Source organism: Mytilus edulis, chromosome 3, assembly GCF_963676685.1.
Source record: "Mytilus edulis chromosome 3, xbMytEdul2.2, whole genome shotgun sequence".
Lineage (NCBI taxonomy): Eukaryota > Metazoa > Mollusca > Bivalvia > Mytilida > Mytilidae > Mytilus > Mytilus edulis.
The window spans coordinates 87,265,009-87,278,086 of NC_092346.1; the positions used below are offsets into that span (position 1 = coordinate 87,265,009).

Here is a 13,078-nt window from a genome sequence, read left to right on the forward strand (position 1 = left end):
ATAATTAAATTTACTCAAAGAGAAGCAAGAATCTTAATGACTCTTCAAAGAAACGGTTCTAGATTAAAACACGCACTGAAGATGGAAAACGAGCATAAAGATGTCGATTAGAGTCTGTCCTTTGGAATTTATTATTGTGAAATCGACTACACAAATCATTAACAGTTTGTTCTGAAGCAATCGGATTTACGTCTGCTGATCATCAAATTACAACCGAAGGCATATAATATGACAAGAACCGTGTATATATAACACGTACATAATATAAATATATATATATACGTTTAGCAGATGTTTGAGTTATACAGAACAAATTATTCTATACCATATTTTGTTTTCTTGACATTTTGTTTCTTGAAATTCGAATTGGACCTTTAAAATGCCAAATCGTAGTTTTTGGATAGAGGCAAAAGAGTCGTTGGAGCAAAATGCTAAAACAATGCCTATGTCGTCTAGAATATTAGGAATTGGTGTTATATTTGTGGCCTTTATAGTACTTTCTATTGGACTCATTGTAGGACTTAAATTTCCGGGATTCGTAGAAGACAGAATAAAAGAAGACCAGTGTGTTGTTAGTGAAGAATATTCACATTATAATCAATGGGTAAGGAAACTTAATATTACAAACATGTTATTGATAGCACATGTTCTGTTTTCCATTTTAATTTCCTAATAGAAAATTGGTTGATTGACAGCTAACAGGTAAATGTTGTCGTTCAATATTCACTCCCAGAATAAATAGAAAGGGAATAAAGAAAAACACAAATAAACAATAATGAATCGACAACTACGTAGATGCTAAAGCGAATATGATTTCAAAAGTAAAATAAAAAATCCCGAGAGAAAAATTTAAAACGAAAGCTCAAACATATCGAACGAATGAAAAACGGCTGTCACATTCCTGACTTGGTACAGGTATTTCCTTTTGAAGAAAATTGTGGTTTAAACCTTTCACTTGTATCTTCAGATATAAATAGGATCTTCTTAAATAACAAATATTCATTTCTTGCAGGAATTTGATGAACAATGGATACGGTATGAAAAACTATATTTTTGGAATATTACAAATCGACACAATATTTTATTGAGTGGTGCGGTTCCTAGTGTAAGTAGATATATACATACATGTTTGATAATGGACATAGTGTAATGCGTGTTTATGTTATAAGATGTAATACTATGATTTATCCTTGAATAATGTAAATTTCTTAAAGACTCATATTCTGAATAATTAATGCTACAATTCTGCATTTACCATTATATCATAAGGTGATCAACTATTTTCGAGACGTAGAAGAAAATATTTCAGTACATTTGGAGATAGTTTTCGGTATTGTCCTTCACATAACGGGTGCCACATGTAGGGTAGAATCTGCTTTCCCTAACAGAGCATCGGAGATCACCCTAAGATTTGTCTGGGTTTGTGTTACTTAGTTGTTGTGTACTTATGTCGTTTTTTGTCCTTGCATTGTCTGTTTATATTCGACTTATGATTTTGAATATTTAGTACGGAAGATGGAGTATATATTTCGTAATTGAAAGGGTTTCTAGGATTTGGTTTTCTTATTGTAATCACATTTAGATGTGTTTAAGTAGTATATGAATAATATAGCATACTTATAAAAAGAGATATACTCATGGTGTAGAAACACAAGGGTTATATAAATATCCAATAATTGGATGCAAAATTACAACTATTAAACTGTTTCTATCTTCATTTGATAATATATCACAATCATTTACGATACGCCGAATGAAGTTGTTGTTTTTACAACATTGTTAGAGACAATAACGTATCGTGAAGACGGGAGTTACTACCATTCATGCAGAATTCTATACCATTCATGGAGAATTATATACCATTCATGGAAAATTCTATACCATTCATGGAGAATTCTATACTATTCATGGAGAATTCTACTGAAATATACAAACTTTCACACGTCCTTATTTGAATCTTTTAATGACGTTTTAGTTCTTTTCATAATTTTTTTGTCGAAGTCACGTTGTGAATGTAAATAACTATTCTTCGTGTTTTGTTTCCCATCCTTTTTATGTGCAGAATATCAGAAATCCGCAACATACTAACAACCTCAGCAGTCTAATAAAACAATTAACCCTGTTCTTACGAATTATGATCAAGGACATGTAGCCTCATTTAGCGTTGCTATTAATTTCATTGTAATCCTTGGTTTTATGTCTGGTTTTATGACATGTTTTTTAATTTCTTTTGAACAGTAATTGGCGTAGATAAATAAATCTTACATTAAAAGCCCTTTTCAATTAAACAAGAACAATATCTTTAAAGATAAAAGGAAAATTAGAAGACGGGATTAACTCAATAGTTATAGTACAACGAATTTAATGCTTCATGATGGTTATTAGGTTTTATATGTTTTCTTTGTCAGTTTGAAGAGTCGCTGCTCATTTATTGTATGTTTTTTTTTATACATCTATACTTTATCTTAAATTAACACCTAACGCATTAAATTTAAATTTAGTCGCCGCCAAATAAATTTGTTATGTTCACACCGACTTTTGTTGTTGAAAATGTTCGAGAAATGTCATACAAAGACTAGGAGCAACATCCTGTATATTGGTATGACATCGAACTCGGACTTCTCTTGAACTGAATTTTAATGTGCGTATTGTTATGCGTTTACTTTTCTACATTGGCTAGAGGTATAGGGGAGGGTTAAGATCTCATAAACATGTTTAACCCCGCCGCAATTTTTCGCCTGTCCCAAGTCAGGAGCCTCTGGCCTTTGTAAGTGTTGTATGATTTTTAATTTTAGTTTCTTTTGTATAATTCGGAGTTTATTATGACGTCCATTTTCACTGAACTAGTATAAATATTTTTTTACAGGGCCAGCTGAAGGACGCCTCCGGGTTTTTCTCGCTACATTGAAGACTCATTGGTGGCCTTCGGCTGCTGTCTGCTCTATGATCGCGTTTTTGTCGCTTTGACACATTCCCCATTTCCTTTCTTAATTTTACTATTCAAAACGTTTTGGTTTCTGAATATACATGATTTTTCCCTTCTTTTTTTTTTAAATCTATATGCCACAAAGATTTTAAAAAAGTATCGTTAAATTATCTTAAAGACATAGTTTGTTATTAAAACATATATATTATTTTACTTTCAAAATAACCAAATTCAACAAATTATTGTTTTTGTAACCTTAATCTCTTAAAGAGTAACTATTCTTTTGTTCACGACTCGCCTGTTCTGACACAGGTGAAACGGCCTCACAGTACTTAATCTTAATCGCAACATTTACAATATTTTGTCTGCATGTTTGTTTCCATAATATCTCTTATGGTGTTATTAACTATTAAATCTAAATGTGAAATTCAAACATGATTGGGCTGCTCTATTCTATCAATTCGTCAACTTTTCTAGAGTACCTTTTTACCATTAGAAGATTAAATGGTTATAACCTGCTGGAAAAAAATTATGATAAAGTATATCATGAGTAACATTGTGAAAAGAATGAAAGAAAACACTTAATGACAAGTTTCTTCTATTTAACGAATGGAAAAAAATATTTTTTTAATTAGTGAAGTAAATATAAAAGCATTCAAATTAATTTTAACACTTGTAAAGTCGACTTTCACTGAACTAATACACATATTTGTTTTGAGGCCAGCTACTGATATTGTGATGTTTCTGCTCTTTGGTCGGGTTGTTGGCTCTTTGACACATTCCCCATTATTATTCTCAATTTTAATTCTAATTACTCTTCTAGCTTTAACAAGACAGCTATAAATATGAAATTCTAGATATGGATATGACTATGGTTAATCAAATTACTTCTTTAATCTTTAATTCTTTGATTACAACACATATATATCAACATTGAATATATCACAACGTCAATTATAAGAAAGAAGAGAAAATATTTTTGTTTATACTTAAAGCATTCATGCTTTAGCTTTTGATTGTTGTCGTCAACATAATTAGTCTAAATAAGCAAAGGAATAGAAATGCTAATGGACCACAGTAATAAGTCTACTCTAATGTTTTAGCTTGAAAAATGTGGTCCTTACATCTATAAAAAGACGGCAAGAAAAGTGAACGTTGTTTTCAGGGACGGATATGTTTCCTTCAAATACTTAATTTCATTCATTTTTGATGAAGATAAAACGCAACAGGAATGTGGTATAAACTGTAAAAGTAGCGATGAGGTGAGTTAAAATTCTTTAGTGGTCGTTTACAATATATCTGTAAAATAAAGTTCAGCAGTTTTCATAAATATGACCAATTCGGTTATAAAGCGTAAGAGAAATGTTAATCATCACACTTATTATTAAAATTGAACAGTCCTAATTATATAGAGAAATTAATGTCAATTATTCAGGGAATTCTAAAAACATTGTTTTGCAAAATTCATCTCATGTATTAACAAAGAGGGAGGGATTGTATTCTGATATTTTTCTTAAATTTTTTTCTTTTCGTTTGAGTTCATGAACTAAAAAAGAAAAAGATAGACACATGTGGCACACTGTATTAATAAAATGTATGAGATACACATATTATACAATCTTACAGATAAACTCTTCGTGAACTTATCTACTATTTAAGACGCAGTGCCTAATTAGCTGAATGACGTTAATTTGCGATCATAATGTGCCAGAAAATCAATTTCAAGAAAATAAAATTATGTTATGATGTTAGTAACAAGAACTGAATCTCCGTACTTGAGATTGGTATCTGTATATTTATCATCGGTTGGAACTAGATAAAAATCTGTTCATGTAGGCCACTTTGTTAAATGAATAATTTATGACGCATAAAAGACAGTTGTACGTTTATTGGTCCCATTTGGTCATTTAATATGAATTGTAGCTGAGTCCCGCGTGGTCATTATTTATAAATTGCAAGGCTCTTGTGACCACCGTACCAGTAAACAGTTGCCTTGTGTAAGCGATTTCTTATAATTAATATTCACAATTGTTTATAACAATTATCTTTATATACATATATTGCCTAAAGGGGTATGAGGTATTTGCCAATAAGATAGTAATTCAACGACACCAATACTCCTAACCTAAAGTCCAAAGATGTCAACATACAGTCTTCAACATTAGATATGATTCATTGCAATATGTCAAGCAAGTCTCAAAATACAAAATTGGATTGTTAATACGAGAAGGTCAACTCTGAATTGAAATTCGAAATACATAGCCAGTGTTGTTCAGTCTACAGCTTTCTATGCTTTGAGTACTATTGTTTGTCCATTGATTGGTTTCATTTTTAGCCATGATGTTGTCTGTACCTCTGGTATCTTTCGCCCCTTTTTTATATTACAAAAAATATCTAGATACACCAGTCTTATTTCATGGAGCAACGTTGAACTTAACTGGAAATATACAAATACTTTATGGTTTGTTAGCAACGTTTCACATGTCAAACTATTTTGTATGAACAGTATACTAATTGATATATAAATACAGTTCTATGTCATTTAGTCTATGGTGGAGAGTGGTTTATTGGCAATCATATCACATTATCTTATTCCTATATTATGTTCAAGCTTTAACATCGTTATATATTTGTTTATTGGACCTGATTTCAACGCACTTTATTTAACATGTGTAACCTTTGTTACAACTTTTTGGCAATAATATATCCTTGCTATTTGACAGTCCTTTACATGTGACTATGGAAAATAAATACTCTTATGAACTTATTATGTATATTATTCGATCATAGTCAAATGCTTATGATTAAAAATAAAAAGACTTCGATTGAACAATCACTCTTTTAAAATTTTTACACAAATTATGTATTTTTTAGATAATAATGCTCGATACAGAAAAAATAGAAGAAATTGGAACGTTTAAAAGCTCTGAGGATTATCTCTTAGGAAACATTCCGGAATGGATCAATTCAAAAATAGAAGAACTAAGTGTACGTCAAACAAATATTTCTGAGAATGTGTTTTCTTTGCTAGGATTATTAAACAACACTGCAAATACAGAGAATAGTATGGATCATCTAGTTAAAAACATTTCCTTTGGTCGCTGGATTGGAAAAAATGATACTGAACAGAAAATTATGATAAATAACATCAGAAATAATACTGATTTTTCTGAGACTGAAATGACACGCTTGTATAACACTCTCTCCTCAGCACAAGTGATGGGTTTACCTTTAACACAAGAAACTACGGAAACCTGCAGAACTTTTGTCCACACAAATACTTGTTCACAGCATCTTATAATTTTAAACAGTTCTACACCGGGGCTTTTATATCCATCTTTTGAAGATAACAATTTAAAATATTATAATTTTAGAAACATTTGTGGACTACTACTCTTCATACAAAGCATTAATGAATCTAATATTAACTGTTTTCTAAGTGTCACAGAATGGTTAAGCGAGTTGTTTTGTTTTACGAATGATACAGATTGTAGATCGCTTATGTTGGATAATGTTTATATATCAAACTTTCTACTGACTTTAAAAGATTTTGTTTTTTATTCTTTATATGATAAAGTTATCAACTGGAGTGCCATAGAGCACCGCAACAACCTGTTTAAAATTTCAAGTATAAAAGAGTTGGTCATTGGATACGACTCTTCTTCCGGTTATGTTTATGGTGAACTGACCAAAAATATGACTCGAGAAGTTAGCCAGAGGTTTGGTTTGTCTGTCAGGTTGTCGACATGCATTCTAGACAGACACTCGGGCAATAATATGATGCTATACAGTAAGTTTATAATGGGACACAACAGTACAGTTTAATAAACTAGAATTACTTCTTTCCATCATGTCAAAATTTATTCTTTATTCAATAATTCAATTGTTTTCTTTTTTAAATAGTTTCTGAAAAGGAATGATTTTATCGGTAATCAATTATGTGCTTCTTAATTGTGTTTTTAAAGTTTGGATAAGATCAAGGCTGATACAAAGGGCAACTTCCGAGGGGATGGAAGGGGCTTTATTTAAACCTTATATGGTTTTCAATTAGTTCATGGCAATATCCTCCCGGCAAAAATTGATATGCTTTGTCTGCAACAGAAACAAAATATAATGTAAGAATTATGTGCTACAATGTAACAAATTTGATTTTATATTCCAGATTATCAGAATTCTGATATTTCCACAGCGAACCAACACAGCATATATAACACGTATTTCATTCAACCGTTGGAAGATTTGAAAACATGTACAAGTCAAACGCCTGCTGTTAACTCGTTCCTTCATTTTAGTGAAGAGTTTGCGTGCGCAGTATATTTTAAACAAAATAAGATAATAGAATATTCTGGAATTAATTTATTCAAATATATTTCAGGTAAGGAAAATATACACTTGCAAATATCAATTTTTAAAATGGTAAAAACTAGTAGAAATACATACTTCATGAAAGTTTATAGTTGAGGTAATTCAATCTTTAAAAATGTAAGCACGTTTTAGGAGCTTTAACCTTAGTTTCTGAATAATATCCTAATTCACCAATACGAAATATGGTAGGTGAAAACTGATAGTGTATTTTTAATTCCGCCACTCCTTACATTTATAGACAGACAGACGTCATAGTATAATTTAACTTAATTGCCATTTCTTAATACTTGATTATTGAATTGCAAAGACAGGATGACACTGACGATGTACGTTAATTAGATAAACAAATGACCTATAATGGTTTACTTTTATAAATTGTTGTTTGGATGGAGAGTTGTCTCATTGGCACTCATACCACATCTTCCTATATCTATATAAACCAGAGTGTAATAACGATTTCAGTCATATAACAGTCTAAAAGGTCAATACAGTTCTCTTTTGCAGAAAAATATAAAAAAAAAAGATTGTCGTTGTTGGTGAAGTAAGCATCAAGCTGCTAAAAATCAAACAAATTTAAAAGATCCTCTTACCCTAAAGTCTTAATATGATTGATACTTCGTAATTGACAAATAGTACAAATATGCTTAAAACTTGTGTTAATTTTGAAAGTGGATCAATATATGAATAATCAAACACTTTTCGTTACCTTAGTGTCTAATACGGATTATGGAATTAAATCCGCTTCCATTGTACATGTAAGATAAGGATATTTGTTTCAAATTGTTTTCTCAGACAATGTTGCAAAGGGGACAGAAAAATTAAAAAAAAATATTAACTATAAGATGGAATGAATATTAGTTTATACTGAACTTTGTTTCTGCAAATGCTTTAAATCAACCACATCAATTATATCAGTTATCAAAGCCGGGATTTAAAGTTATCCTGAAACTACTTATGCTTCAGGTGGTGGGAATCAGATAACAAAGATCTGTTAAAGTGATGCAAAGTATACTAAAAAGGACATTCAAACTAACATGTCAAAAGTAATATGACTGCGCCATAGCTAAAAAAGAACAACAAAGAAGTAATACAATCTAAGACCTTTTCATCTTGCAATAGTAAAAAAAAGGACTTTTCTACACTTTACATTATTTTACGTATTTCCTATTCCAAACTAAAAGACAAATTGAGAGTTGGTCGTGTTTTGTTTAATATAAAAGAATGGTCAACGTTATTGTCTTAGGGAGGAATAAAAAGTACTTTGTAAACTTCACTCCTTTTCAAACAAAGAATTCTCTGAAACTGACATTATCTAGTGCTTGATGTTTATTTGATGACATATTTATTACGTTATGAGTAAGTATTTTTTAACCTATTATCGGCATTCCCAGGAGAAGCAACTGTGCTCCTCAACTTGCAGATCTGTTCCTTTATTCATATGAGGCATCTTATGGAGAATGAAAATAAGCTGCCATTATCCTTAAACCTCAGAATCAAAATTTGATCAAATCTATCTTATTAAACATGAAATAAAGGATACAAAATAGGAGCAAAATATACCAGTAGGACATTTAAATTCATAGATCGAAAATAATTACAACAAATGCAAGTAAGTCTGTATAACAGCTTGATTTACATGGAAAAATTGACCATGAGAGTCGGTTGAGATCAAAACGTTACGACAACAGAGTGTTTTAGCTTCACAATTGTAAACTTACCATTTCTATGTAACAACATTCCAGCAGCGCCTACATATGTATTATATATCTCCAAATTCATGAGATATTACAAGGCTTGCGTTTCTTACCATGATTTGCTTGATAGAGGAATGCTGCTTATAAGGAAGTTATTAAACCAAGAGTTCCATGAGGTGAAGTTAAAATCATCCCTTCAAATATTTTACAGACGCCATCATGAGTTAGTTGACTGAAAAATATCTATTTCAGAGATGCTGACAGATATGTTTCAATCGATGTTAACTCTATCTCGTCCTCATTTTCCCCAGAAATGCTGTATCGATTAGAATTATCATCGGTTTTGTACTTACACGAGCAACACTACTGGTGGCACATGTTGAGAATCTGCCTACCCTTCCGGAGCACCTGAGATCATCCCTGTTTTGTGTTGCTTAGTCTTTAATTTTCTTTGTTGTGTTTTCCATACTATTGTTTGTATTTTGGTCTTTTTCTTTGTTTGTCATGGTGCTGTCCATTTGTTTTCGACTTATGAGTTTGGGTGTCCCTTTGGTATATATTTTCGCCTCTCTTTTAAACAGATTGTCTTAGCCTGAATTGGCACAGGTTTTGTTTAGATTTTGGTTTTAATGCTGTTCAACTTCGTATTTGATTTGTTTTCATCTGTTTTGATTCGAACTTGATTAGAACTCTTCTAATATAAAGTACAAAAAATAGGCCTGTGTTTTTGGTGAATGTATTAAAGTGGACATTTCCATATGTTCTTTTATTAAAGCTCTTCCTTTTTGTTATTTTTTCGCTTCAAACTGTTATGAGGGCCGTTGACGAGCTTTGTGATACAAAATACGCCTCTGGCGTACTTATCATAACCCTTGTATCTTTGATTACTGGAGATATGGGTTGTTTAATAAGTAGTTTAACCTCATAATCATGATAGTTCTAGCGGGTTGTTTTAAGATGAAATGAAGCAAATATTTTACCAGTTTTACGTTTTACAGCATCTTTACTATGAAGAACATGCAGATACGTTTCCCCCACAGTGTTAAATATTTAAACGTTTCGTTTAAAAGGGTTACATGCGGTAATTCAACAACAAACAAAATTCAGAATTAATACTGTTTTTCAGATGTAAGATGTCCATTAAACTCTGATGTTCCATGTTGTAATTTTATTGAATCATTTGTAAGTATATTTTATATATTTGTGATATATGCACTATCAATGGCAATTCATGTTTACGAAACAATGTACTATCAATTAATGATTATAGATCGTCTGTAAGCTAACATGAAAGTGTCTCTTTGACGGGTACCATATGTTGAGATGTAACTCAATACCCCGCCTGGGCACTAGAGTCATCCAACCATTCCAGTTTTTTGGAAGTTCGTTTAGTTGTTTCCTTTGTATCTTCTTATCTTTTTTGAAATACCTGAATTAGAATAAAATCCTAATTGTCATAAATAACATTTCAAGCATTGGTTCTCACTCCGCGTGGTATTAGCTATTATCAACTTATCCAGCATTCTTACAATCATATTTTCATTTGCACAAAGTGTGTGTGTATTTAATATCTCTTTGACACAATCCCCTTTTTGATTCTGAATTTTATCTCTGTGTAATTATGAAGTTTCGAATCTATGTTGTATTTCAGATTGACATAGAACCTCTTTCGGGGAAAATTTGGAGAAAGACTCTGTGCAGGCAAAAGAAAATCTCTTTTTTCAAGTATGGAACTGTTACTGATAATGTATATCGACTGAATATTTCAAATTATTCATTTTCAACGTTTTTAAGGGAATCAAGAATAGAAATTTCCAGTTCTGATGTTGCAAGATTTAAAACACGGGTAAGTTAATTATTTTATTTTAAGAGTCTTATCTTAACTCCATAAAATGAGAAAACATTGATTTTGCTGTCTAGATTCTAAATCATTAGGCTGAGATCGACACTCGAAAGGTTGTGATATATAAGTGAAATAAAATTATTTTATTTTGTTCAATTCAATAAAACTAGTATTATGGACAATAATATTTTGAAGTTTAGACTCATGCATTTCTTTATTGTAATAAAAGATTCTAATAACCATGAAAATATTCCACTGTCTGTGTTATATAAACTTGCGTACGATGGAAAAACGACATCGAACACAATCAGCTATGTATTAACGGTCATTTATGATTTAAGTGTACAGTATTGTTTGAAAGGTGCGATTTTGTAAATTCTTATCACATTTACCTTTGTTACCTTTATTCAAACATCTAATGATCCGGTCTTATTAAAACAGATGCTCATTGTTATTGTAACTGGGTACCAAAATTTAACATATACTCCAGCAAGGAACAAAATCAATGTCAGCTCAGGGAATGATGTTTGGTCCCCTCATGTTCAAAATCTACATTAATTCTAGCCCGAGAGAACTAAAAACTCAAAGACGCATACATCGTCTTCCCCATGTCCTAATGGCACATGAGACAACCAGTTCCTAGATATTCGCGTTCTTGAGGAATCGGAAGGAAGATTGCAGATGAACTTTAACTTCAGTACATGCATAGTATTAAGGAAAGCACCTTTAATATCAAGACCATGACCGTTATACATAATTTCTATATGTATTAGCTTCATTGTCGAACACTGAATATAGACTTAAAAATCTACTTTGAAGTAACAAAAGAAACAATAACCAACTACATATCATTAGACGGATCTGACTGCCATAGGAAACAGAACACTTGGCTTTATCAGAAGAAATCCCAAAGAAGCACCAAGACCGTCTAATAGATCTGAAAGAAAATAAGTAAGACCTATCATTGGTTAACTAGTATGCAGTCACTGTAATGAAGTAATATTAACATCATTAGAAATGTGCAAAGAAGGGCTGCTTAGTTTTGCTACCAACAACTTTACAGACAGAACACATGTTGAAAATGTCAAAATATTGAAAACTCTGTATGATATTCTTGCCATTTTTTTCAATCTCAATTTTGACTCCAATGTCATTTGAAAATCTGTCATGTAACGTCATTCGATGTCTGTTTACTATAAAACAGGTTTATTTACGAAAATCACAAAGCTTATATTTTAGGCAATACCTAATTTATACTAATCTACTACAATAAGGGTTACATGTTTGGTAAACATGATCATAAATTTAGGAAATTATCATATAGTTGCGGTTAATCTGATAGTTCAATAAATAACAGATTGTTAAAGTTACACACACGTTTCGCTGCATTTACGACCCATTGGTTGCCCTGCACTATTTTCCTATCCTTGACCATCCCGTTTTCATTCTTAATTTTACTATATGCATATGAAATATTTCTATTTTTTTAATATGAACTAGTAGGAAGTTTATAAAAGATTAGGAGAACTTTACATACACCATTAAAATGAATTTACAAACTTTTATTTTTATTTCCAGATCGAACAAATGTTGGATGCCTCATGTGTTGGTATGATAAGTTTAACTGTGATAGCTTCAGGTGTTTTTATTCTTGCAGTATGTATATTGTGTTGGCCTCAAGCAAAGAGAAAGGTCCATCCATTCATTTTAGAACGAAGTCATGATTTAGCGCATTCAAGACTATGAAAATGTCTATTATGTATTAACAGTATTATGATATATGTCTTTCAATTTATCAGGCAACTAAAATAGATGATTTGTAATTTGAAGCGTATATTTTTTTTCTTGTCATAATTCTTAATAAATTAAAGCTTACAATCGAATAAAAGTAAAATAGATTTTAATCAGAATCATAGCTCCTTTCATTTGTAAATTTCTGGAATTTTCACAATCATGTATCAATATATTGTTTGTCTATGATAAGGCATAATTTATTTTTATAACCTTAATGTTCATTAAGTTGTTATTTTTTCTTGCAAGTTGACTATAAAGAGATCATCTAGCCTTGAAAATTAGCCATAATGAAAATAGTTGTTTTCATCAAGGTTCTGTCGTCTGATTCGTTTTTACTGTTTCTTGATAAATTTTCCAATAAAAATAAATCTGTGTGGTGTTTTTTTTTATGGTGATTCTAATTTGTTTCCGTCAGGTCGACTCAATTGCAAAATATTGACATAAGGTTGATGAGAT

General features: G+C 31.1%; 1 protein-coding gene across 1 annotated transcript; it reads left to right on the top strand.

Moving 5' to 3' along the window:
* The first annotated feature begins 276 nt into the window (after nt 1-276).
* Nucleotides 277-12,995, top strand: LOC139517699 (uncharacterized). The gene is made up of 8 exons (XM_071309003.1): nt 277-604; nt 1,013-1,105; nt 4,030-4,188; nt 5,801-6,716; nt 7,089-7,301; nt 10,112-10,167; nt 10,637-10,831; nt 12,407-12,995. Exons 1-8 carry the CDS (start codon nt 380-382, stop codon nt 12,572-12,574), a joined length of 2,025 nt encoding a protein of 674 aa, XP_071165104.1. The 5' UTR covers nt 277-379; the 3' UTR covers nt 12,575-12,995.
* The last annotated feature ends 83 nt before the right edge of the window (nt 12,996-13,078 follow it).

Excerpts from the sequence above, each read along its gene's own strand:
- LOC139517699 (XM_071309003.1), top strand. The coding sequence starts at position 380 with ATGCCAAATCGTAGTTTTTGGATAGAGGCAAAAGAGTCGTTGGAGCAA. Across the intron at positions 605-1,012 it reads ATTCACATTATAATCAATGG|GAATTTGATGAACAATGGAT; the intron begins GTAAGGAAACTT and ends CATTTCTTGCAG. Across the intron at positions 10,832-12,406 it reads TTGCAAGATTTAAAACACGG|ATCGAACAAATGTTGGATGC; the intron begins GTAAGTTAATTA and ends TTTTATTTCCAG.